The 25670-nt window shown below is 45.4% G+C and overlaps 3 protein-coding genes across 21 annotated transcripts in view; 1 reads left to right on the top strand and 2 right to left on the bottom strand.

The window, feature by feature from the left end:
- Positions 1 to 25670, top strand: part of FKBP5 (FKBP prolyl isomerase 5) — a 230794-nt gene that overhangs the window by 46812 nt on the left and 158312 nt on the right. The gene's annotated exons all lie outside the window — the stretch shown is intronic.
- On the bottom strand, positions 3498 to 5629 carry CLPSL2 (colipase like 2). 5 transcript variants are annotated; one of them, XM_081296531.1, is made up of 3 exons: positions 5493 to 5623; positions 4855 to 4977; positions 3498 to 3723 (listed from the first exon to the last, which is right to left on the bottom strand). In XM_081296531.1, exons 1-3 carry the CDS (start codon positions 5562 to 5564, stop codon positions 3520 to 3522), a joined length of 399 nt encoding a protein of 132 aa, XP_081152657.1. In that variant the 5' UTR covers positions 5565 to 5623; the 3' UTR covers positions 3498 to 3519. The 5 variants fall into 5 exon arrangements, 2 of the variants coding, with proteins under 2 accessions (XP_081152657.1, XP_081152658.1); XM_081296532.1 differs by having other exon boundaries at positions 3498 to 3692; XR_014022336.1 differs by having other exon boundaries at positions 3667 to 3692; positions 4855 to 5070; positions 5493 to 5629.
- The window catches only part of ARMC12 (armadillo repeat containing 12), a 25071-nt gene continuing 16707 nt past the window's right edge, over positions 17307 to 25670 (bottom strand). For 12 of the 15 annotated variants that reach the window (XM_081294384.1, XM_081294385.1, XM_081294388.1 and 9 more), the window contains 3 exons: positions 19506 to 19679; positions 19304 to 19375; positions 17307 to 18192 (listed from right to left, as the gene is read on the bottom strand). In XM_081294384.1, the coding sequence (XP_081150510.1) occupies positions 17860 to 18192; positions 19304 to 19375; positions 19506 to 19679 (579 nt within the window). In that variant the 3' untranslated portion in view covers positions 17307 to 17859. The remainder of the gene's footprint in view (positions 18193 to 19303; positions 19376 to 19505; positions 19680 to 25670) is intronic. The other 3 variants (XM_081294383.1, XM_081294380.1, XM_081294382.1) reach the window with 2 other exon arrangements.

The raw sequence follows: 25670 nt of genomic DNA, 5'->3' as shown, positions 1-25670 counted from the left end.
ACTTTTCTAAGCATACATATTGTAGAATCACATTGGTCATACAGTCACATACATAAAGTAATAACATCTGTTTCATTCTACTATCTAAAATAGGTACATATTAAAAAATAGACTACAGGGCTGGGGATATAGCTCAGTTGGTAGAGTACTTGCCTCATATGTATAAGACCTTGGGTTTAATCCCTAGCACCACACACACACACACACACAAAGGACTACAATTTAAAAAAAAGATACAATAACAGGAGAAAAAGCAAGTCCTCACTTCTGTGTGAGGCAAAGGTAATTATATCAAATGAGGGTGGTGCTAGCCTTTGAATGGGACCCCCAAAGTTTGTTGGAAACTTACTCCCTAATTGTAATGATTAACTTGAATTGTCAACTTGATTGGATTAAGAGATGCCAATGAGGGGCTGTGGTTGTGGCTCAGTGGTACAGTGCTCCCCTAGCATATGCAAGGTACTAGGTTAGATCCTTGGCGCCAAGTAAAAATGATAAAAAGAAAATAAAGGTATAGAAAAATGAATCTTTAAAAAAAGAGAGAGAGAGAAATGCCAATGATTAAAGAAGCTTGAGGGTGTTCAGTGAGGGTGTGTCTAGGAATGACTGGCATGTGGGATAGTGAACTGAAGTAGAGACCCTCCCCAAGCATGGGCAGTTTAGAGGGAATAAAAGTTGGAAGAACAAGGAAGCAGCAGCAGATGCAATCTCCAGTCTTCTCAAATGAGTTCCTGATTGCTGCTGCAATCTCCTGTGGATATCATTCTCTCATGTCTTCACTCTTCCAAAGTGGACTCTGCCAGTGATTCTCCAGGAAGTTTCCAGAAGCCTTCGGTCTCAGACTAGGGTAGCACCATTGATCCCTCTTGTTCTGAGGCTTTGGCCTCTTGGACTACGCAGCTACTGGTTCCTCCAGCTCTCCAGCCTGCAGACGGCCATTGTGGACTATCTAGCTTCTGATCATGTAAGCCAATCTAATAAATCCCCTTTTTATAATCTTACCTCTTATTGATTCTGATCCCCTGGAGAAACCTGACTAATATACTAATGCAACAGTTACTGAGAGTGGGTTTGTTGTAAAGATTGAGAACTGTTTAGCTTGTTTGAAAAAAACTCAGGGGAAGTGGGTTCAGCCCTCTTGGTCCCATCCTCACAGGAACTCTCTTGCCCTTCTGCCTTCCACCATGGGATGACACAGGAAAGAAGCCCTCACGGGATGTCAAGAAAATGTCAGGACCATTCCCTTGGACTTCCCAGGCTCCAGAACCACGAATCAGGTAAACCTCTTTTCTTTCTTTTTTTCTTCATCTTCTTTTTTCCCCCTTTGGTACTGGGGATTGAACCCAGGGATTAACCATTGATCCACATACCTGCACTTTTTATTTTTTGTTTTGAGACAGAGTCTCCCTAAGTTGCTTAGGACCCTAAGTTGCTGAAGCTGGTTTTGCACTTGCAGTCCTCCCAAGTCACTGGGATTATAGCTGTGTGCCCTTGTGCTTGGCAAACCAGGTAAATCTCTTTCCTATGGTAAATTACCCAGTGTGGGGTATTCTGTTATACAAAACAGAACAAACCAAGGTGGCAAGTGGGTCCAGAGCACAGTGCTCCCAGAGCAGACAGTTTTTCAGGTGAAGTAGGGGCACTTCTTTGGCCCAGGAGAGTGAGTGCAGACATGAGCACAGGGGCCAGGGCTCTTCATCAGGATCTGGCCATGAAAGCAGGTGGAGGACTGAGTCCTGACCAGGTTGGTGCCTTCCTGGCTGTGGAAACACCAGGTAAAACCTGCATCCACCCATCCTGCATATAACCCAGGCTAAGCCAATCAGCAAATGCCAAGACCATGAGTAGTCAAGGTGGACTAAGTCAGTCCAATCAGGATCAATCTTAGGATGTTTGCTGAGAATCGGGAGCAGATTTTTTTCTTTCTCTGAAAGGATGGATGTATGAGGTGGAGATGGGGTTAGGAGCCTGGTCTCTGGAGCAAGACTGTCTGGGTTCAGGACCCAGCTCTACCCTTTACTTTGGGAGACTCAATACCCTATCTATAAAATAGAGATAATTATAGTATTTACTACATATAACCTTGTTGTGACAATAAGATGAATTAATACAGTTATCAAAGTGCAGTAGGTAAGGGTGCAGTGGTGCCCACCTGTAATCCCAGTGGCTCAGGAAGATCACCAAGTTCACAGCCAGCCTCAGCAACTTGTCAAGGTTCTAAGCAATTCAGCAACAGCCTGTCTCTAAATAAAATATTAGAAAGGGCTGGGGATGTGGCTCATTGGTTAAGTGCCTCTGGGTTCAATCCCCTATACAAAAGAAGAAGAAGAAGAAGAAGAAGGAGGAGAAGGAGGAGGAGGAGGAGGAGGAGGAGGAGGAGGAGGAGGAGGAGGAAGAGGAGGAGGAGGAGGAGGTACAGTGGTTGGGAACACAGTAAGGTGAAACCTGGAACTTCTGCCATTGCTAAGCTACTGGGGATGGAGCTGCTGGATTCAGCCTGAGGCCTACCTTAACATGGGACTTCCATTTCTGACCACCAATAAACCCTCATCATCAGAACCAATTTGGGTTGGTTTTTCTTTTTTTTTTAATATTTATTTATTTTTTTTTTAGTTTTCGGTGGACACAACATCTTTGTTTTTTTTTTTTTAATTTTTTATTGGTTGTTCACAACATTACAAAGCTCTTGACATATCATATTTCATACATTAGATTGAAGTGGGTTATGAACCCCCAATTTTACCCCAAATGCAGATTGCAGAATCACATCGGTTACACATCCACAATTTTACATAATGCCCTATTAGTAATTGTTGTATTCTGCTACCTTTCCTATCCCCTACTATCCCCCCTCCCACAACATCTTTGTTGGTATGTGGTGCTAAGGATCGAACCCCGGGCCACACGCATGCCAGGCGAGCGCGCTACCGCTTGAGCCACATCCCCAGCCCTTGGGTTGGTTTTTCAAATGACATACTTGCAGCAGAAAAAAATCCACCTTGATATCCTAATGATGTGACCTCAAGCAATTCATGTAGCCCCCCATGAGCCTCAATTTCTTTCTCCATATCTGGGAACTGATAATATCTGACAGCGGGGAGACATCAATGCACCAGGCTCCTCAGCCTCCCAGGCATGCACAGTTTTGCATTTGTATTTCTCACGTGTTCTCACAGGCATTTTCTCAATGACCTCCACCCTGTTGCTCCTCTCTACAGAATATGCAGGCACTCCCTCTCCATCCCTCCCCACACACCTCCATCCAGAGGTACCCCAGGATATGCTCTCTAGGCACATCCTTCAACCTGCCCCCCCATGAAGCTCTTCATCTCAAGAGCTGGGTCCTTTACTGGATGCAGTCCCCTCTCTTACCTACTCTCCCTGTCCCTGAGCCCCAGTAAATATTCTTTCATAGCCACAGAGTCTCCTTTTGCCTCCCCCAGACTGGGACTGTCCCCATAGGGGCCCTCCCCCAAAAAGTGCAGACAGAAGCCAGAGCCAGAAAGTGATTTTAATGTCTCAGGAGCTGGATTTGGAGTAAGTTGGGGGTGGCCAGGGCCTCTGGCCCCAAGAAATTGACCAGCCTGTATCCTCCTCTAAATCAAGTGGCACCGGCGGGGACACATCACGTCCTTGGATGAGCAACTCAAGCCCCTTTTGCAGGGGCAGATGATGTTCATGGCTCCCTTGGTCTGTGGGGAGCAGGTAGGAGAGCTGCAGTCGCTGGGATGCAGGAAGGAAGGTGCTGAAACTCTCAGGAACAAGGGCACAAGGGCAGGACTGAGAGGGCCCGGGGTCAATGGCTCAACAGCTCATGACTGTGCCACCCGGGACAAGGTAAGGAGCCCCTGTGGCTCAGTTCCTTCATCTGTCAAGTGGGGAAAATAAGAGCAGCCCATCTGATAGGGTCATTGTAAGAATTAAGGGACATAAAATCTGTCAGGTGACCCTAATAAAAAGACCCTCTGGCCCCTTCAGCTCTAAGGTCAGGCCACAGTAGAGGCCTGGTCAGCATTGGTAGCTTCCCAGATGGGTTCATGGAGGCCAGGCCCATCCTCCCTAGAGAGGTTTGGGCCTGGGACCAGATGACCAGGAACAAGGCACTCTGCTGCCTACGTTTCCACTAGCAAATGACAACCATGTTGACTACGCACTGCTCTAGCCAGGACTCTTCTCAACAACCACATGGGGAAGGGACTTTATTCACTAGCTCTTTGGCTATGGTGAGGATTGGGAAGAGGTCCCAGAATTATCAAAGAACTCAGGGATTCCGGAAAAGAAGACATTGGGCCTCGGAAAGCAGAGGTAATCTGTTTGAGGTCACAAAAACAAGACTGGAAAAATTAGGATTTAAATTTAGGTTCAACTCTAAAGCTGAAGACCAGCCCCTGTAGCAACCTGCATGTCTCTAGAAACTAGGTTACTGTGGCAGGGAGATGGGGATAGGTCAGCGGAGGACTCTTCCTGCCCACCTTGCCTCAGGGATGTTAGGGAAGAGATATTCATTCATCCAACAAATGTTTGTTGAGCATCTACTATGGAAAGGCACTAAGCTCAGAGTTATGGCTCCTAAGAAGAATGACACAATCTTTGCCCTTATGTGCTCTCACCATTGAAGCCAGGGCAAATCAGGGAGATGCCTGCTGTGCCCAGGATATGAGTCCAGGGCATGGGTGCTCGGAAAAGGGACAGCTTCTCAGAACCTTGTTTTGCAGGATGAGTGGGAGTGTGCCAAGTGGAGAAGAAAGAAGGGTGCTCCAAGAAGACGGGGTGCAAAAGCCACCGGAGGTTTTGAAACCTCTCCCACCCCTTTCCCTACTTGCCAAAAGGAGCTGCCTCAACCCAGAGCCTCACCTGGGGCAGGCACGCCATGGCTTTTCTGGCCTTGGGAGCGCAGAAAGCTCCTCCAGCGGTTAAATCCATGAGGCAGCAGTCACTGAAGCATTCAGAGTGATGAGAACACCTGTCCCCGCTGATCTGTGGGGACAGGCAGGAGGTCTGCCAGGCTGGGGACAGTCCCTTAGCCACTAGCTCTTTGGCTGTGTGGGAGGATCAGGGAGAGTCCCCACACTGTCAAAGAACCCAGGGATGCATGAGGAGAAGCGATGAGGTGGTCACCCCCAGGTCCCACGCCCCAAGGCACCAGCTCCCCTGCAGAACTCAGGGGAGGGGGAGATGGAGAGTGGGGGGTGGGAGTTTCCCTCCTCTCCTTTCCTGACCCCTCCCCCACACTTCCGTGGCTCCCAAAGGCGCTGTGTGCTGGGGAGGGACGGTCACTCCCAGATCACAGGGGAGAGGAGGAGGAGGCAGGGGGAAAGCCACTGTGCCTAGAAGGGCCACTGAGCATCGGAGAGAGGGAGAAGCCAGGTGGGGAGGGGAAGTGAGACCAGGGCTGAGACAGCCCGAGGGGGTTCGGGGACGCTGGTCATCGGGCCCACTGACCCCACTTCCCCACGTCACAGCGGCAGGTTGGGGACGCTCGCTGGGCTCACCTTTTTATGCCCGTGGAACCTGCCCCAGCAAGAAAGCAGAAGGGCCACCAGGAGTGCGACGGCGGCGGCCATGGCCCGGTGGCGGCGGAGTGGGCGGGACCCTGGGGCCCGGGGATAAAGCCACCGCGTGACCCGCGCCGGGTGCGCGCGGCAGCCGAGGGGGCGGGGCGGTAATGGTCACAGGCTGTCCCACCGGAGGCGACGCTGGCCTCCCCTCTCAGCCCTGTCCGGCTGCTAGAAGCCGGTGGAAGGCACGGAGGGGAGAAGGGGCCAGCCCTGGACAGGCGGGACTGCAGAGTAGGGCCTCCGTCGCGCTGTACCCAAGCAAGACTTTAAATGGCAAAACAAAACTTAAATTTAACTTTAAATTTAAACTTGATTTAAAAAAATATTACACAGTGACTTGGCACGACAATGATTTATTTACCACTTGTATAAAGTCTGTTTGGGGGCAGTAGACTCTTCTCCCACCCTGTAGCCAGGCCACCTGGAGGACTGACCCAAAGGTCACTAAAGGAGATGGGAGCATGCCTCATCCCAGCAACTTGGGAGGCTGAGGCAGGAGAATCACAAGTTCAAAAGCCAGTCTCAGCAACTTAGTGAGACTCTGTCTCTAAATAAAAGCAAAACCAAAAAGGCTGGGGATATAGCTCTGTGGTAAAGTGCCTGGTGTAAATCTCTAGTGAGAGAGAGAGAGAGAGAGAGAGAGATTGCTGTATGGAGGAAGTACCTAGACACATTACTATCTCTGCCAGGTGTGACATCTGCCTTGTCCACTCGTGGACCATTGGACAGAAGTGACCCCAGACTTCTGCCAGGGAGGCTAGGAAATTCAAGGGAATCTTGGAATATTTATTGTGCATCACTGTTTCTGCTGTGTAACTCTTATCTCTATTTCACAGATGAGAACCTGAAGGCACAGGGTATTTTGCCCAAGTAACGTGATTAAACAGCAGTCAGACATAAATCCAGAGCATTCTAGCTGCTGATTCCAAGCTCCTACCACTGTTCTGTACTGCCATGGGCGGTCAGAAGCCTAAGCATTTGTCCCAGTAAAGGGAGTGCTGTCATTACTGTAGTCCCTGCTTCCTGAGGTCATGGTCTAAACTCTCTAGGTAAGTGGCCTGCCCCCTTCTCTGGCTAGTTTCCTGTCTAAGCAGCCCAGCCTGACTCCCTGCTCCCCTGTGAACTGGAGAGGAGCCCTGGGGTTCATCGTTCTCTGAATTGTTTTGCCACCTTCCCTGGCCCAAGCCAGGGAGCTAGGGGAAATCGTTGGCTACTTAGAAGGTGACAGATGTGAGTGTGAGCCAGCAGCTGTGTGGCAGTTAGAGTTCTTGTTGTGGGAACCAGGGACCCTGGGAAGTCCAGCAAAGGCCTAGGGTAGAAGGAGAAGCTCCTGAAGTCTATGCAAAGTCCTGTGTCTTTTTTTATTCTCCTCTCTCTCTCTCTCTTTCTCTTTAAGCCAGAGAGCTGAACTTTTCCTCAGAAATTACTGGGTCAGAGCCTTCATCTTATGGGGAGGCACTGAGGTCCAGAGAGGAAGAGACTACCACAGGTGACTCAGCCAGTCAGTAGCGGGGCCAGGCCTAGACCCCAGACTCACAATTCAAGTCCTGTATTCATTCTCCTGAACCAATGTCCTGTCTCCAGAATCCCATCAGCACTGGTCACAGGTCCCTGGGAGGAGGTCTGTACAGGGTCTGTGGTGGTGGGGGGGGAGCTAGATCACCAGGGTCTCCGGGGCCAGGGGATCCCAGACCACCTAACCATTGAGTGTGACCACAGCTCTGCTCTTTGTCCAAGGCCCAAAGTTGGCCCCCTTGGACTTCCAAAAGGAAAATGGGGGTCAGTTCCAAGTAGGGGAGCACCGAGCTGATGATCTTTGTGTTAGGTAGGTAGCTGGGGGTGAGCAGGAATGGGAGAAGAGGAAAACAAGGGAGGTGGCAGCTGTGAAAGGGCCTTTGACCAGCAACTGTCCCAGAGGACTCACAGCCATCACCATAGGAGCATGAATCCCCCCTCCCGTGTGTGGGTGGTGCTATGCTCATCTTTTTTTTCTTTTTTAGAATTTTTAATATTTATTTTTCAGTTCTCGGCGGACACAACATCTTTGTTGGTATGTGGTGCTGAGGATCGAACCCGGGCCGCACGCATGCCAGGCGAGCGCGCTACCGCTTGAGCCACATCCCCAGCCCCGCTATGCTCATCTTAGGAAGGTGGACACACTACTCAGAGCCATCAAATGACACTGCCAGTCACAGGAGGCCCAGCATGCTCTCCCATAGATTTATGAGCACATATTATGTTCACACACCCCCACAAGCTTCTCTGAGGGTCAGTTTACTGTTATATGACCTTCCAAGAGTGGCATTAGGCAAGAGAGGACAAAGTGACCCAAGCATGCAGGCACATGTCCTGAGTTTTCAGGCCTTGCCGGAATCTGACTTCCCCAAACAGGCAGAGGCAGTGCAAGCACCAGGCCTGAAGAGGTGTGGCCACCTGCCACTGGAAGCTCCTACCCCTGCCTAACGAGGTAGAGCCTAAGCATTTTGTTCCCCTGGCTGATTTTCTTGCCCTTCTCTCTGAGGTGTATCTCTCTTTCTCTTGCTATAATTACCATCCCTGTCTTGCTGTACCTCTGTTCCTGCACAGGGGAAATTGCTCAGATCTTAGTCATGACATCCAAGGGCTGAGGACCACTCCACAGTTAACTCAGCCTCCATCAACACTCGGGCCCTTCTCCTTCCCTCCCCTCAATTCCCTCCTCCCCTGTCCTCTAGCATCTCTCTTCTGCTTTCCTACATCTTTCTGGGGGCATAAGCAGTGCCTCCCATGACAATGTTATCAGTGGTGTTTAGTCGGTGGTATTTAGTTTGCTGCTGTGACTAAAAGACTGGACAAGAACTTTTTTAGAGGAGGAAGAGTTTATTTGGGGGCTTACAGTTTCAAAGGTCTCAATCCATAGACAGCAGGCTCCAGGGCTCAAGGTGGGGCTGAACATCATGGCGAAAGAGTGTAGGGGAGGGAAGCAGCTCACATGATGATCAGAAAGCAGAGAGAGAGAGACTCCACTCTCCAGATACAAGGTATATATTCCAAATGTGTGTCCTCAAGGACCCTCCTCCTCCAGCCACATCCTACCCGCTTCAGTTCCCACCCAGCTAATCCCATTGGGCCGTTGATGCACTGATCGGATTAAGGCTGTCATGACCCGATCATTTCTCCTCTAACCTTTCTTACATTGTCTCACACATGAGCTTTTGGGGGACACTTCACATGCAAAGCATAACAAATGGTCTATGGCAAGATGAAAAATGTAGGGATAATATACTTTATTTTGCTAGAAATAAATGTATTTAACTGAAATCACCTGTCCTACTTTTTCAGTGTTATTTATAATGAGTTCTTGTGAAATAATGGCAATAATACAGCAGTTTTGTTTCATTGTAAGTATTTTTTATGTGAATTCGGTCAGTTCAAAATGTTTGGGAGGTTTTCTCAGTCTACAAAACCCAAAATAAACTTCTGGGGAAAACTGACCTAGTGGAAAGGGCCTGTGATGGGAAGTGCTTGGAGGTGAAGGGTGGAGGCACCAGTCCTCTGGGTAGTGTGCTCACCACAGTCTCGGGTCCCAGCAGGAGTGGTGGTGCCCTCTTGCCATTCCTTGAAGGGACCTGGAATCTGGGTAAGTAGAGACCAAGGCTTTCAGGCAGGGCACAAAGCAGGATGAGCAAAGGCTTGGGGTAGAAATGGGCAGAGCATGTGGACAGAAGAGCAAGGTGAGGTGTCTGCTCACAGGGATGGTGAATGGGGACCCAGGGCAGTTATTGCTCTGGGGAACTTGGCGGGGGCCATGAGAGGATCCCCAGTTGAGTTGACTCCTCAGGGAAGGCTGGCAGTGGCAGTGCTGAGTCAGGGGTCCAGGGTGAGGATGGGGTTGCCTTGCTCTGTCTTGAGGACAAGAGTGTCCTGAGTAGGGAGAGCATGCCAACTTTCAGTCACCCTCACCCACCCACCCACAGACACCTGATCTGGGGACAAGGCTCAGGACACACAGCTGTCACCTCACCTCCTCCCAGAATGTAATGGCTCTGGAGGGAGGGGAGGGTGCTGGTCACACCTCTTCCCAGACCAGGCTGGCCTTTAGACCCTGGGGCATCAATCTGGAGGGTGGAATCACAGATTTTCTTGTACCAGTGACCTGAGTCTCAGCTTCTCTCAGTCCATGAGTCTGAGCCACACTGGCGCCCAGTCACTTTGGCAATGAAGGCCTCTTGCTCACCTCAAGGAGCTGTGAGATAATCTCTACTTCTATAGCTGAAAGTGAAAGAAACCAACCCAAACTGATTTATTTTTTTAAAAATTAAAACCCAAGGGACTAGGGGTGTCAGTGGTAGAGTGCTTACCTAGTAAGCCCTAGGTTCAATCCCCAGCATCACAATAAATAAATGAATCCCTAAAAGGAATAATATTGTGTCAGTAGCTATGTGAGGCCAGGGACCCTAAGACGGACACGCTGTCATTGGGGGATCTTTCTCCTCAACTTTGGCCTTCCTGGAGGCCTCCTTTCCTCTCTGGCAGGGAGACTGGTTTTCTGTGAATGGGACAGGGGAAGGGCTAAAGTTGCATAGAAACACCCCCATGTTGAGGGCCACAACCAAGTCAAGATGGTGCCTGGCAGTTTGCCAGGAGGAGTGGTTTGTGAAGTAACGCCAGCGAGCCATTAAGATGATGAGGATTCCTCAATGACTGACTGCTGTATCTAGCTGATGTTAATTAAGTTAAGCTGTGTGTAATTAGTTGGGTATATATACCTCTGCTGTCCTGTAATAAAGTGGCTCCCGCTGTTTCAATCTTCACAAGTTGCTTGTCACCTCCCGGTTATTTGCCCAGCCAGACTGCGGCACCCCCACCCTTCAGCACTATAGAAAACCCTACAAGAACATGGGATCCTGGGACTTTTATTGGCAGAATTTTATGGAGCTTGCACAGGGTGGGTTTCCAAAGGTAGGGGAGATAGGGATCTTTGGCTCCTGAGGACTGAGAAGTGGCAGAATTACAGGTGTCCATAACATCCCAAGTCACCATACCCTGTCACCATACTGTCTAAATAGTACCTGGTTTCAGGAACAGTTCCTATTATGGTTTAGGAATGAAGTGTCCCCCAAAAGCTCATGTGTAAGATAATGCAAGGAAGGTTAGAGGTGAAATAATTGGGTTATGAAAGCTTTAACATAATCAATGCATTCATTCATCCATTTGAAGGATTAACTGGGTGGTGACTATAGGCAGGGAAGATGTGACTGGTAGAGCTGGGTCATTGGGGGCATGCCCTCAGGGTTTATATTTTGTCCCTGATGAGTGAAGTCTCTATTTCCTGACTGCCATGTTCTGAGTTGCTTTCCTCTGTCACACCCTCTGCCTTGATGTCCTGCCTCACCTTGGGTTCAAAGCAATGGAGCCAGCTGTCCATGGATTGAGACCTCTGAAACCGTGAGTCTCAAATAAACTTTCCCTCCTCTAAAATTGTTCTTGTCAGATCTCTTGGTCACAGCAGAAAAAAAAAAACTAACTAGAACAGTTTCCTAGGGCAAAAGCATGCCATGGATGTGATCCCTTAGCCAGGGGTGCTAGGGACAACACTAAAGGAAGGGTCCTTGGAAACTTGCTACATTCCGCAGGCCAATGGACTTCAGTCACTTTTTTAAAAAAATATTTATTTTTTATTTCAAAGCTATGCATGCTTTTATAAAAAGGTAATTTTAGTTTATATGCTTTTTATAGGAAACATTTGGAAAATATAGAAATATATAATAGAAAATATAAAACTCATGAAAGAGATAGAGATGCTATAAAACTCTATTTTGGATACCAGAAGTAAAATATTAAATCCTTACAGTAAAAAGTCTATCTGCCCACATGACCCCCTCCCACACCACTATATGGGCTCCTCCTCCTTCCCCTTCAGCCACCACAGATGGATTTCATAGGCAGATTAAGATAATGTCAGAGTAATTAAGAACAGAACCATTAAGCAAAAAAAGCACATTGATAAGCTTAGAAATGTTACTCTAGTTACAACATTTTTAATGTGCAATTTAAGGAGAGGCGATTAATAAGATTAAACTATTCTAAAGACATGTCTCACATTTATATAAATATGTAACTCTTTCTTATTGCATTAGAACAGCTCTGTTTATAGTAAGGCTATTAACTCAGTCACTTTTCTACAACAACCAACAGCAAAAGATACATTGTATCAGTACTTATTGTTGACCCTGATTTCAGTCCTTTGGTGTCTGTGGCTCACTAGTTGAATATTTTGATTATCACCACTGTTAACTCGTGCATGCATGTGTGTGCATGGATACACATAGAATGTGCACATAGATGTGTGGAACTTAGGTTTCACTGAGCAATATTTAGATTTACCATGTGTGATCTGCCTGGGATTTCCTCTTCTGTCCTCTTTCATCTTTTTCAAATGCTGGTTAGGATCCCCCAAATTGATGTTGCTGCCCCCTTACGGTCCATCAGTACTGTACTATTGAGTCCTGCTATTCATTCATCAGTCTTTAACTTAACAAATTTAGCGCCCCAGCCCTTTGTCAGGCATGTTATCCGAGTTCATTTTCAGGTACAGACCTGTTTTAAGCAGAAAAGGATGCAGTGCCCATAACAGGGGCATATGACGTCACTGGCAAGGCTGGAGGGGTGGAATCCAGACTCCCCCAGGAATGACTTCCGAAATTAGCTGCCAGGGGAGCCACCATCTCTGCCACCATCAGGAAGGCGTGGAGTCAGGAGCTGTCACTGTAACCATTGGTTCCAGGAACATAAACCTGGGCTGTGATCTTGGGATCTGGAAGCTGCCACCAAAATGATTGCTTGTGTCTGCTCTCTCTGGTATCCCTGGCCAATAAAAAAGTTAATCTCCCACAAATATCTCTGCCCACCCATAAGTCCATTCAGATTAGGCCTTAGGCAGTGAAGATGATCAGCAAATCCAAGCCACATTTGGAAGCCCAGGTGTGATCTGTGTCATGGGAGAACTAGGCCATGTACTGCATTGTCAGTACCTACCAAGTCCTCCTGGTCCAGCTTGTGGCCTTTCTCCTTCTGACTCAATAGTCCTCTTTATCTTCTAACCAACAACCATGAATTCAGTGAACACCTTTCTCATCCTCTTTATATGTGTGTTTGGCGGCACCCTCAAAATGCAGAGAAATAGGGTATATGCCTATAATACCAGAGACTTAGAAGGCTGAGGCAGGAAGATTGCAAGAACTAAGACCCTGAAACCATGAGTTGCTAAGAGCCTCACTGAGTCGCTGAGGCTGGCTTTGAATTTTTGATCCTCCTGCCTTTGACTCCCAAGCCACTGCCTTCGACTCCCAAGCCATTAGATTACAGGTGTACACCACCACCCCTATTGCCTGCCCCAGCCTTCTATGTCCAATCTTTGCTCCAGCTAAACTGGAATGAACTAGTCATTGCTCTGCTACTTGTACCATATGTAGTCTTGCCTCCAAACTTCCAATACAGCCTTTCCCCTGCCTCAAGTGACCTCCCCTCTCCTTTCCACTGGACAGTGTCTTCTGGTTTCATCAGTTGAACCCGTCCTCCTGTGTCTAGATCTTTCTTCCATTACACCAGCCTTTGGTGCTTCTTGCAGTTCTTTTCATCTTAATTCATAATTCATTTGACATCTGACAAATTAAAGCTTGGATCTTACAAATCATGCTTTTTTTTTTTTTTTTTTTTTTTTTTTGCAGCAGGGCATATGTGACTGCTTATTGAAGTCTCAAAGGAAGGGTCTGCAGTCACAACAAGATGGCAAAACAGACTTTTCCTCCTCTACAGTTGTTCTGTTTGGGTCCTTTAGTCACAGCAGTGAGAAAGCTGACTAAATCAAGCACTTACCAGGAATGGAGTGTGCAGGTTTGGAAATTTCTTGGGGTGAGTCAGTGAGTGAATGCACAGGCCTAGGGCATGACTGCCCACTACCAGAGACTTTATAAATATGGTACACATGGGGCTAGGGGTGTGGCTCAGTGGTAGAGTACTTGGCCCAGCTAGCATGTGTGAGGCACTGGGTTCAAATCTCAGCACTGCATATAAACAAACAAACAAACAAATAAATTACAGGTCCATCAACAACTAAAAAATATACTTCAAAAAGATTTGGTACCCATAGGCACACTACATTTATAAAGTATCTTTTTCTTTTTTCAATAATTAATTCACCTTAGCTGACTAAAATTTTTTGCTTTACAAATGTTTATATTCTTAATTTTTTTACTTTTATAATAATAACTTTTAGCATAAAACAAAGACATTGTATAGCTATAAAAATATTTTACTTTTTATATCCTTATTCTTTTAACTTTTCTATATTTTATAATTAAATTGTTTTTCTTTTTAAAAATTTTTTGTTAAAAACAGACTCAAACCCAGACGTTGGCTTAGGCCCACACAGGGTCAGGATTACCAGGATCACTGTTCCATCCCCACATCTTGTCCCACTGGAAGGTCTTCAGGGCAATGATGTGCATGGAGCTGTCATAACTCTGATAACAAGGCCTCCAGAATCCCTCCTGAAGGACCTGCCAAGGCTGTTCTATAGTTAACTTTGGAAGGAGTACACTTTAAAATAATGATAAAAACCATAGTATAAGCTGGGGGGGTGTACACCTGTAATCTCAGTGACTTGGGGAGGCTGAAGCAGGAGGATGGAAAGTTCAAAGCCAGCCTCAGCAACTTAGTGAGGCCCTAAGCAACTTAGCGAGACCCTATCTCTAAAATATAAAAAATATCTGGGGGTGTGGCTCAGTGGTAAAGTGCCCCTGGGTTTAATCTCTAGTACAGAAAAAAAGTATAGTTAATACATAACAATAAGTAGTTGTTTATTATCATTATCAAGCATTACACACTGTATGTGGTATGTGCCTCATTTCCACAGCCCAGGCTGCAGCACTACCATATACACTTGTGTAACCTGTTTGGCTATCTTGTTGTGACTGCAGGCCCTTTCTTTGAGACTTCAATAAGAAGTCACATATTCCCTGTCACAAAAAGAAAGAAAGAAAGCATGGTTTATAAGGTCCAAGTTTTAATTTGGCAAATGTCAAATGAGATGAAAAGAACTGTAGGAAGCACCAAAGGCTGGTGTAATGGAAGAAAGATCTAGGTGCAGGAGGACTTGGTTCAACTGATGAAACCAGAAGACACTGCCTAGTGGAAAGGAGAGGGGAGGTCACTTGAGGCAGGGGAAAGGCTGCATTGGAAGTTTGGAGGCAAGACTACATATGGTACAAGTAGCAGAGCAATGACTAGTTCATTCCAGTTGAGCTAGAGCAGAGATTGGAAATAGAAGGCTGGGGCAGGCAAGAGGATCAGATTGGCTGGGCACAGTGGCACACACCTGTAATCCCAGCCATTCAGGAGGCTGAGGCTGGAGAATTGTAAATTCAAGGCCAACCTGGGCAACTTAAGGATGCCTTGTCTCAAAATAAATATTAAAAAAAAAATTAAAGGACAGGGGCTGTAGCTCAGTGGTAAAGCACCCCTGGGCTCAATCCCCAGTATAGGGTGGGAAAAAAGGACTATATCATGAAAGGCCTTAACTGCAAAGCTAATTCATTTGACTCTATCATATAAGAAAGGGGTCCAACCCAGGGCCTCATGCATGCTAGCCAAACACCACTGAGTTGTACCTGCAGCCCAAGAGAGTACATGTCTGTCAGATCAAGTGACATTACCTTAAGGTTAAGGAAAGATTCACTGCCTATTAACAGCCCCTGAAGGTTTTGGAGGATGGATGAGACATGGGATTCTAGGGTCAGCCTGGAGGATGAGGGCTGGAGAGAATGGAGACCAGAAGGAGGAGAGTCCATTGTGGGGGACAGGGCAGTGGCGTGGATGTGAGCAAACTGGGTGGCTGAGGTGGGGAGGAGAATTTGCAGATGATGCCCAATTGCTCACCCGTGACACGGGCACTTAGGGAGCTGGCTGAGGGGTGGCTAGGATGAAGCTGGTTTTGACAAGTTCCAAGGGGGTGACCACATTGTGTCCTAGTAGCAGGAAGTTGCAGCCTCAGGCCTGAACTCATGGGGACGCTGATTCTGATCTTTCCACTCAGGACAAGTCAAACTTTGGGAGACAGTGATGAGGCTGGCTCTTCTGCAGGAACTGGCTCTCCGACCAGCCGTTCTCATCAACCACCACCATCTCCCTCACCTCAGCCCGCCCACCCAGGGGATGTGGGCCTGGGTCAGGGGTTAAGTGGGGACAAATTTCCTTAAACAGTTCAATCTTAAACTGACCCCTAAAAATCAGAGATATCAAGGTCCCCCCTTCTCCTGGTTTAGAATCCATGATCCACTCTCATGGGGCTCAGGTCAAAGAATATGGAAGGCAAGAAGCCCATAGAAGGTTCTAGTCCTTATTTCTGCCCCAGACCTGTACGTGACCTAGAGAAAGTCACTCTCTCTCTCTCTGTTTGCATTTGTTTTCCTCTCAGTAAAATGCCATGGTTGGTCCTGGACGAGGTTGTAGTTTTTAAATCCTGCTTCTGCAGAACATCGGGGGATTCCATGTTCTGCTTCCTAAACTGAGTAATAGCAGACAGCGAATAGCTTCAATTCTAGGTTTTTCTCCTGTAACAGTTTCTTAAACAGTAGCAACCCAGGAAGGACTCACAGATAACCCTGTGAGTGAACACATGGGAAACGCAAACAAACGGGGTGACCTGAAGACGGGGGACGACACTTGGTTGGACAATCTTGTTTCTGGAGGCGTCATGCTGATGGTTTTTATACTATTCACACTGTTGCTCTGGTTCACAAGGCAAAGTTCCAGGAGCATTTCGGGATGTTCCTAAAGAGCTCTAAGAGGCCCATCCCCTTGCCCACCAGTGCCTGTAACCTGGAGAGATGAGAGAAACTCAACCTACCCAGCATGCCTCAGGGCTAATCTTTCATTTTCTCAGTGATGATGTCATAGCTCCTCAGAGTCAGTCTTTGGGACTTGTGTGCAGAATACTGTGCCTTGGGCTGGGGGTGTGGCTCAAGTAGTAGCGCACTTGCCTTGCATGCGTGCGGCCTGGGTTCGATCCTCAGCACCACATACAAACAAAGATGTTGTGCCCGCCAAAAACTAAAAAATATTTTAGAAAAAAAGAATACTGTGACTTACAGTAACTCACATAATCTCCTCCCAACAGCCTCAAGAGATAGGCACTGTTTTCCTGCTCATTTTACAGATGAGGGAATGAGGTTCAAATAGGGTTAACAGGTCACACAGTAAGGGACAGAGTCAAATTGAAACCTAGCAGTCTGATTCCAGAACTCACATTTACCCAATATGCCTGAGGTTCACTGTTATTAGTGTTGTCACCAAATATTTTCAGTTCTTTCTTGGGCATGTGGTAAGACTGATCTTCACTGCCCACTTTGGCCAATCAGATGAGCAGAAGTACTAAGCATCATTTCTAGTGGAATTTCTGAGTCAGATACTACCACTACACTCCTTTTTCCTTCTTTAACAATTGTAGAAGTACACAAAGGAGTCTCCCTCAGCTGTATTCCTAAGTAATGGTGATATGGAGCAGATCCCTGCCTTCTATCCCCAGCTGGCCTGTGATGAAGAAAAAACATTTGGAGGTTGTTATTGTGGCGTAGCCTCATCCATCTTGACCAATTTAGAGCTCCATAGATTGTCTCCTGTTGATTATCTTTGGTCTTAGCCCTGCAGCCTGCTGTATTAGTCAGATTTTCATTATCAAAATAAAATACCTGAAGGTAGCCATTATGAAGAAAAGAGATTTATTAGCTCACAGTTTTAGAGATTCAAAGTCCAAAATCAAGTCAGGTCCCCCTGATTCAGCCTCTGAGGAGGATCTAACAACAGATGGGGGTCACATCATGGCGGAAGCGCATGTGTAAGGAAGTATCACATTGCCAAACAAGAAGACAGAGACTGGGGTCCTCCAACCCCTTCTGAGGGCATACCTTCAATGACCTGAGAACCTCCCATGAGATCCCATGTCTTTAAGGTCCACACCATCTCCCAATACCATCACTCTGGATCCAACTCCAACATATGAACCCAAATCATAGCACCCACCTTCTCCCAACTTCCTGAAAGTACTTGGCTCCATATTCAGATTTGAAAAGCAGCAAGAGTCAGTCTCCTAAACATGGCAGAGCTGTGTTTGGAGAGATTTGCCCATGTCGTACCATCCTCTGGAGCAGAGGTCACACTGAGTAAAATCTCCACCCAGCCCTGGAAGTCCACAGACAGAAAATCAAGCTCCAAGAAGCCCCCAAGCTTCTTTCCCATACTCATTTATTGATTCTCCTTAATTTTATTCCCCACTTTTAGAGAAGGAATGACTGGGATGAAAGGAGGAGGGCCGGGCTGCCACGTCCTGGGGACACTGCAGGCTGACTATGACCTTGCAGGCCTGGATCTGAACCTCTTCCTCAGGGTGGATGACCAGGGAAAGCAGCCGGTCTGCCAGTCGTGACTCATCCCCAAAGAGGGCTTCATGCAGGGACTGTTCATTGTAATGCCATTTCACAGCTCGGTAGTGGGATGCATTCCGGCCCTCACTCAGCCGTTCAGCAAACACCAGTACTTCAAACAGCAGATTTCCTGGCTGTGTGGACTGGAACAGGTTCAGGAAGTCGGAGTGCACCTGTGACATGGGAATGGAGAGAGGATGAGTGAAATCTCAGGCAAATTCTAAAATTCTTATTCTTCCATCCTCCTATCATCTCAACTCTCCAATATACCTAGACTCAACTGTAAAAGAATTTTTTAGTTTTTCTTTAATTATCATCTTCTAATTTAACTATATTGTGGTCATAAAACATGAATGATATGATAATAATATGGATTCTAGGAAATTTGTTCAGAAAAATTTTAAGGCTTAGTATGTGGTTAATTTTCCTAAATATTTTTGTATGCTTGAGAGGAGTGTAGAGTTAATAACTGTCGAGTTCTAGGTGTGTCTAATGGCTTAAACTTATTTGTATTGTTCACATAAGTATATCTTTACTTGATTTAGTTTTTTTTTTAAATCTTTATTTTATTTTTATGTGGGGATGAGGATCAAACCCAGTGCCTCACGCATGCTAGGCGAGTGCTCTCTCTCTGAGCCACAATCTCAGCCTCTTGATTTAGTTTTTTATCTACTGATTACTGATAGAGTTGTTAAAATCTTCCAAATCTCTCACTGTGATGGTAGACTTATTAACTTCTCCTTAGAATTCCATCTAGTTTTGCCATATATATTTTGAGATTATGTTATTAGGTGCATACAAGTTTAGAATTACTTCATCCTTCTGGTGAACTGAACCACTGATTATTATGTAGTAACCCCTTTCTATCCTTAATGATGCTTTTTTTCCATAAATAATTAATGTAGATATTAAGATATCTACATTAATTTTTGTTTTCTGTGTTCCTCACAGAGTTTAGAAAACCCCTCAAAGGGGCTGGGATGTAGCTCAGTGACAAAGCATTTGTCTCGCATTTGCAAAGCCCTGGGTTTGATCCTCAGTTCCAAAAAGAGAAAAGAAAAAAAAAAAGAAAACCCCTCAAAGGAGAACACCCTTCTCAACAGGATGGATTCTCATTCTATTGGGGGAACACAAAAGGAGCAAGTTTTTAGTGCCTCTGGTGCAGAGGCAGGAAGAGGGACAAGACAATTCATCAGGGCTGTTTGTCTGGAGAGTGTAATTGTTCCCTCCCTTCTACCTGAGCTGGCATCCATCAGCCCCTCCCTCTTCAGTTGCTTTTGTCACCTGGCAGTTGAGAATGTCATAGAGAAGGTCATTCTTCTGTGCCAGGTAGCTCATCAGTCGCAGGGCTTGTACCTGAATAAAGAAAAGAGTAAAGCACAAGAAGGGGGATGAGTCTGGGCCTCGGGAGGGAAGACCTAAAGCTCTGCTCTTCCCTCTAGGTGCTGGTCAAGAGGGCAGGGCCTCAGTCATGATCCGCAGGCACCTGTGCCATGTTACAGTCTGACTGCAGGATTTCCATCAGGGCAGGCATCACCCGCCGCAGCTGGGGATGCACATAGTCAGGCAGCGGAAGGTTGTTGAGGAGTCTGAGGCCAGAAATGTGAAGCTCCGAGTCCCAGATGGTAGAGACCAGTTCTAGCACTTTGATGGAGTGTTCCTGAAATGGGAGGGAAGAAATGGATCTGCTTATACCTGGTGCCTCCCACCGCCACCCCAGCTCGACTTCATTTATCACTGCTCCCAACCAGGACCCCTGCGCCAAACCAAATAGTCGATTCTCTCTCCCACTTCACCCCCAAACTTCAGTTGACTTAGTTGAATACTCTCGCCCCCTTGGAACTCTCTCTTCATCTGGCTTTATTTCACTCTTCGTTCCTAGTTCTTCTGCTCCATCTCCTCTCTTCTAGCTCTGTCCTGCGCTCAGTGAAATCATCCAGGCTCAGTATTCAGTGCAGCTGGTGACTTCCAAGGTCAAGGTCGCACCTCCAGCTCAGACCTTTCACCTGAGGTCCAGACACACATCCAGCTGCCAATTTCCCTTTTCTCCCTGGATGACTAGCAGACCTCTCTGAGTCAACACCTGGCTGCGTTTTCCAGCAGATCAACCCTTGACTTCTTTCTCTCTCACACCCCTTTTCCAATCCTTCAGAAAATCCTGTGGAATCTACCATCAGAATCTGTCAAAACTCAAGCCACTTACCACCCCCACTTCTGCCACCCCCTCCCAAGCCACCATCCTCTGTCACCTGGATTTCTGCAATAGCTTCTCCTCTCCCTACTTCCATCCCTGCACCCCTGCATCTGTTTTCAGAGCAGCAGGCATGTTACACACGTCTCTTCTCTCCTCAAGAGTCCCCATTTCACTGGGCACTCTGGTGCATGCCTATAATCCCAGTGGTTTGGGAGGCTGAGGCAGGAGGATCCCTCAGCAACTTAGTGAGGCCCTAAGCAACTCAGTGAGACCCTGTCTCTAAATAAAATGTAAAAAAGGGCTGGGGGTGTGGCTCAGTGGCTAAGCACTCCTAGATTTAATCCCTGGTACCAAAAAAAAAAAAAAAAAAAAAGAGTCCCCATTCATTCAGGGCAAAAGCTAAAGCCCTCACAGAGACATGCAGTCCCATGCGATCTGCTCTTCTCTCCCCGTTATTTCTTTGACTTCACCTTCCGTTTTCTCCTTTGCTCCCGCAGTTCCCACCATAATGACCTCTTGGCTATTCCTCGGATGTGCCAGGCACACACCTTTCTGAGGGTATTTGCAGACACTCTTCCCTCTGCTTAGAAAGCTTCCCCACAGCCACTCAGAACTCATGTTCCTCCCTCCTTCAAGACTCTGCTTAAATGTCACCTTCTCAAGGAGATGAACTGACCACCCCCATCCTACCTTCCCTCACCCTCCGTCTTCATTTTTCTCCATCACATAATCACATGTAATACACTTCTTATTCTTAAATAATTCTAAGTTATTTATAATTAAGAACTATTTCAAAATAATGAGAGGACTCCTGTGCTCCTCACCAGGTCTCTCAACGGTTCCATCTCACACAATGCTAGTGCCCCATAGAACTAGGAAATTGGTATTGGTCTAATGTGCCTGCTTAGCTCTGTGTCATTTTATCACATGAACACATCTGTGTGATAGCCACCTGTGGCCCACAGATTATCCCGTCAGAATCATCCTGTCACCACAATGCTGGCCTCATGGGGCCCACTGTCACCCACTTTCCCAATCCAAACCCCTGGCAAACACTAATCTGTTTTCCATCTCTACAACTATTTTGAGATTATATAAATGGAATCTTACCGTATGTGACCTTTTGAAATGGACCCTTTTTCAATCAGTATAATGCCCCGAGATCTACCCAAGTTCTGTGTAGCAGTAGTTCATTCCTTTACATTTACTGAGTAGTATTCCATGGTATGGATAAATCGGATTGTTTAGCCATTCAACTACTCAACACATTTATCTGCTTTTAGATTGGGGCTATTACAAATAAACCTGCTATGCACTTCCAAACTCATCCTATGAGGCCAGTATCACTCTGATTCCAAAACCAGGCAAAGACACATCAAAAAAAGAAAACTTCAGACCAATATCTCTAATGAACATAGATGCAAAGATTCTCAATAATATTCTGGCAAATAGAATACAAAAACATATCAAAAAGATTGTGCACCATGATCAAGTGGGATTCATCCCAGGGATGCAAGCTTGGTTCAACATACGGAAATCAATAATCATCACATCAATAAACTTAAAGATAAAAACTTAAAGATAAAAATCATATGATCGGGCCGGGGATGTGGCTCAAGCGGTAGCGCGCTCGCCTGGCATGCGTGCGGCCCAGGTTCGATCCTCAGCACCACATACCAACAAAGATGTTGTGTCCGCCGAGAACTAAAAAATAAATATTAAAAATTAAAAAAAAAATCATATGATCATCTCAGTAGATGCAGAAAAAGCATCTGACAAAATACAGTACGACTTTATGTTCAAAACAACTAGAAAAACTAGGGATAACAGGAACATATCTCAAATCATAAAGGCTATCTACATTAAGCCTCAGGCAACATCAATCTAAATGAAGAAAAAATTGAAAGCATTCCTCTAAAAACTGGAATAAGACAGGGATGGCCTCTTTTACCACTTCTATTTAACGTGGTTATTGAAACACTGGCCAGATCAATTAGACAGATGAAAGAAATTAAAGGGATATGCATAGGAAAAGATGAACTTAAATAAGCACTATTTGCTGACAGTATGATTCTATACCTAGAAGACCCTAAAAGTTCCACCAGAAAACTTCTAGAACTAGTAAATGAATTCAGCAAAGTAGCAGAATATAAAATCAACACCCGTAAATCAAAGGCATTTCTGTACATCAGTGACAAATCCTCAGAAAGGAAAATGAGGAAAACTACCCCATTTAAAATAGCCTCAAAAAAAAAAAAAAACTTGAGAATTAACTTAACGAAAGAGGTGAAAGATCTATATAATGAAATTACAGAACCCTAAAGAAAGAAGTCAAAGAAGACCTTAGAAAATGGAAATATCTACCTTGCTCTTGGATAGGCAGAATTAATATTATCAAAATGATCATACTTCCAAAAGCACTATACAGATTTAATGCAAAACAGCATGGTATTGTCACCAAAACAGACTGGTAGACCAATGGTACAGATCAGAGGACACAGAGATTAACCCACAAAATTACAATTATCTTATATCAGACAAAGGTGCCAAAAACATGCATTGGAGAAAAAAGACAGCATCTTCAACAAATGGTGCTGGGAAAATGGGGAATCCATATGAAACAAAATGAAATTAAACCCCTATCTCTCACCATGCACAAAACCAAACAAACAAACAAAACTCAAAATGGATCAAGGACTTAGGAAAAAAATCAGAGACCCTGCGTCTAATAGAAGAAAAAGTAGACCCTAATCTCCATCATGTGGGATTAGGCCCCAACTTCCTTAATAAGACTCCTCTGGCACAAGAATTAAAATCAAGAATCAATAAATGGGATGAACTCAAACTAAAAAGTTTCCTTTCAGCAAAAGAAACAATCTGTGAGGTGAATAAAGAGCCTACATCTTGAGAGTAAATCTTTACCCCTCACACATCAGATAGAGCACTAATCTCTAGGGTATATAAAGAACTCAAAAAGCTAAGCACGAAAAAAACCCAAATAACCCAATCAATAAATGGGCCAAGGACCTGAACAGACACTTCTCAGAAGATTATATACAATCAATCAACAAATATATGAAAAAATGTTCATCATCACTAGCAACTAGAGAAATGCAAATCAAAACTACTGTAAGATTTCATCTCACTCCAGTCAGAATGGCAACTATTATGCATACAAACAACAATAAGTGTTGTCGAGGATGTGGGGGAAAGGTACACTCATACATTCATATACTGTGGGTAGTACTGCAAATTGATGCAGCCAATATGGAAAGAAATATGGAGATTTCTTGGAAAATTGGGAATGAAACCACCATTTGACCTAGCTATTCCTCTCCTTGGTCTATACTCAAAGGAATTAAAAACAGCATACTATAGGGACACACCCACTTCAATGTTTATAGCAGCAGAATTCACAATAGCTAAACTGTGGAACCAACCTAGATGCCCTTCAATAGATGAATGGATAAAAAAAGTGTGGCATACATACACAATGGAATATTACTCAGCAATAAAAGAGAATAAAATCATGGCATCTGCAGGTAAATGGATGGAGTTAGAGAAGATAATGCCAAGTGAAGTTAACCAATTCTGAAAAACCAAAGGTCAAATGTTTTCTTTAATATAAAAAGGCTGAATCATAGTGAGGTAGGGAGGGGGAGCATGGGAGGAACAGACGAACTCTAGATAGGGCAGAGGGGTTGGAGGGGAAGGAAGGGGGCATGGGGTTATAAATGATGGTGGAATGTGGTGGTCATTATTATCCAAAGTACATGTATGAAGACATGAATTCCTGTGAATATACTTTGTATACAACCAGAGATATGAAAAATTGTGCTCTATGTGTGTAATAAGAATTATAATGTATTCTGCTGACATATATGAATTAAAAAAAGAAAAAACCCAAATAAAGCTGCCATGAATAACTGCATGTATGTAGGCTTTTCTGCAGATATAAGCTTTCATTCCTCTAAGATATAAGCCTAGGAATAATATAACCAGTGGTTGGAAAAATGCACTTTTGTGTGTGTGTGTGTGTGTGTGTGTGTGTGTGTGTGTGTTCATGCGCTGGGGATTGAACCCAGGGCCTTGTGCATGTGAGGCAAGCACTCTACCAACTGAGCCATATCTCCAGCCCTAGTTTTCTTTTTTAATGCTGAGACTGATCCCAGAGATGCTTTACCCGCCCCCCAAGCTACAGCCCCAGTCCTTTTTATTTTTTGAGACAGGGTCTCACTGAGTTGCTGAGGCTGGCTTCAAACTTGAGATCCTCCTACCTCAGCTTCCTGAGTCACTAGAATTACAGGTATGTGTCACCACACCTGGTGCATATTTCACTTTACATTCCTATCAGCAATATACGAGAAATCCAGTTTCTTTATGTTTTTACCATCATTTGGAATTGTCACTAATCTTGATTTTAGATCTTCTAATATATTAACATCTCACCACTGTCTTTTTTAAAAAATATTTTTTTTTTAGTTGTGGATGGACACAATGCCTTTATTTTATTTATTTTTATGTGGTGCTGAGGATTGAACCCAGGGCCTCACACATGCGAGGCAAGCGCTCTGCCACTGAGCCCCGGCCCCAGCCCTCACCATGGTCTTAATTTGCATTTCCCATGGGCTAGTATTATGGTTTAGATCTGAGGTGCCTGTCCACCAAAAGCTCATGTGTTAGACAATGTAAGAAACTTCAGAGGTGAAATGATTTGCCTATGAGAGCCTTAACCCCTGATGTGGCTGAACGGAGCGGTAACTGTGGGCAGGTGGGGTTAGGCCGGAGGAGATGGGTCACTGGGGGTGTGCCTTTGGGGTTTTTATTATATATTTTAGTTATTGATGGACCTTTATTTATTTATTTGTTTATACGTGGTACTGAGAATCGAAACCAGTGTCTCACACAAGGCAAGTGCTCTACCACTGAGCCACAACCCCAGCTCCTGGGGTTTATATTTTGCCCCTGGTTGGTGGCACTCTCTCTGTCCCTGCTTCCTGATTGCTCTGTCCCGAGCTGCTTTCATCCTCCACACTCTTCCCCCACGACCTACTGCCTCCCCTCGGCCCCGAACAATGGAGTCACCATCTATGGACTGAGACCTCTGAAACTGTGAGCCTCAAATAAACTTCTCCTCCTCTAAGCTGTTCTTGTTGGGTATTTTGGTCACAGAAACAAAAAAAGCTGACTAAAACATCTTTCCATGTGCTTATTTGCAAATCATAAACCCCTTCAGTGACATCTGTCTTCAAATCTTCTGCACATTTTCTAGCTGGATTCTTGTCCTTTTTTTAATATTGAGTGTTTTTTTTTTTTTAAATACTAGTTTGTTTTTTCTCCTCCCTGCTTTTTTTTTTTAAAGAGAGAGAATTTTTTTAATATTTATTTTTTAGTTCTCGGCGGACACAACATCTTTGTTGGTACGTGGTGCTGAGGATCGAACCCAGGCCGCACGCA

This window comes from Spermophilus citellus (assembly GCF_964194105.1).
Source record: "Spermophilus citellus genome assembly, chromosome: 5".
Classification (NCBI taxonomy): Eukaryota; Metazoa; Chordata; class Mammalia; order Rodentia; family Sciuridae; genus Spermophilus; species Spermophilus citellus.
Note: the sequence above shows the minus strand (reverse complement) of the source record. Positions and strands in the feature narration are given on the sequence as shown.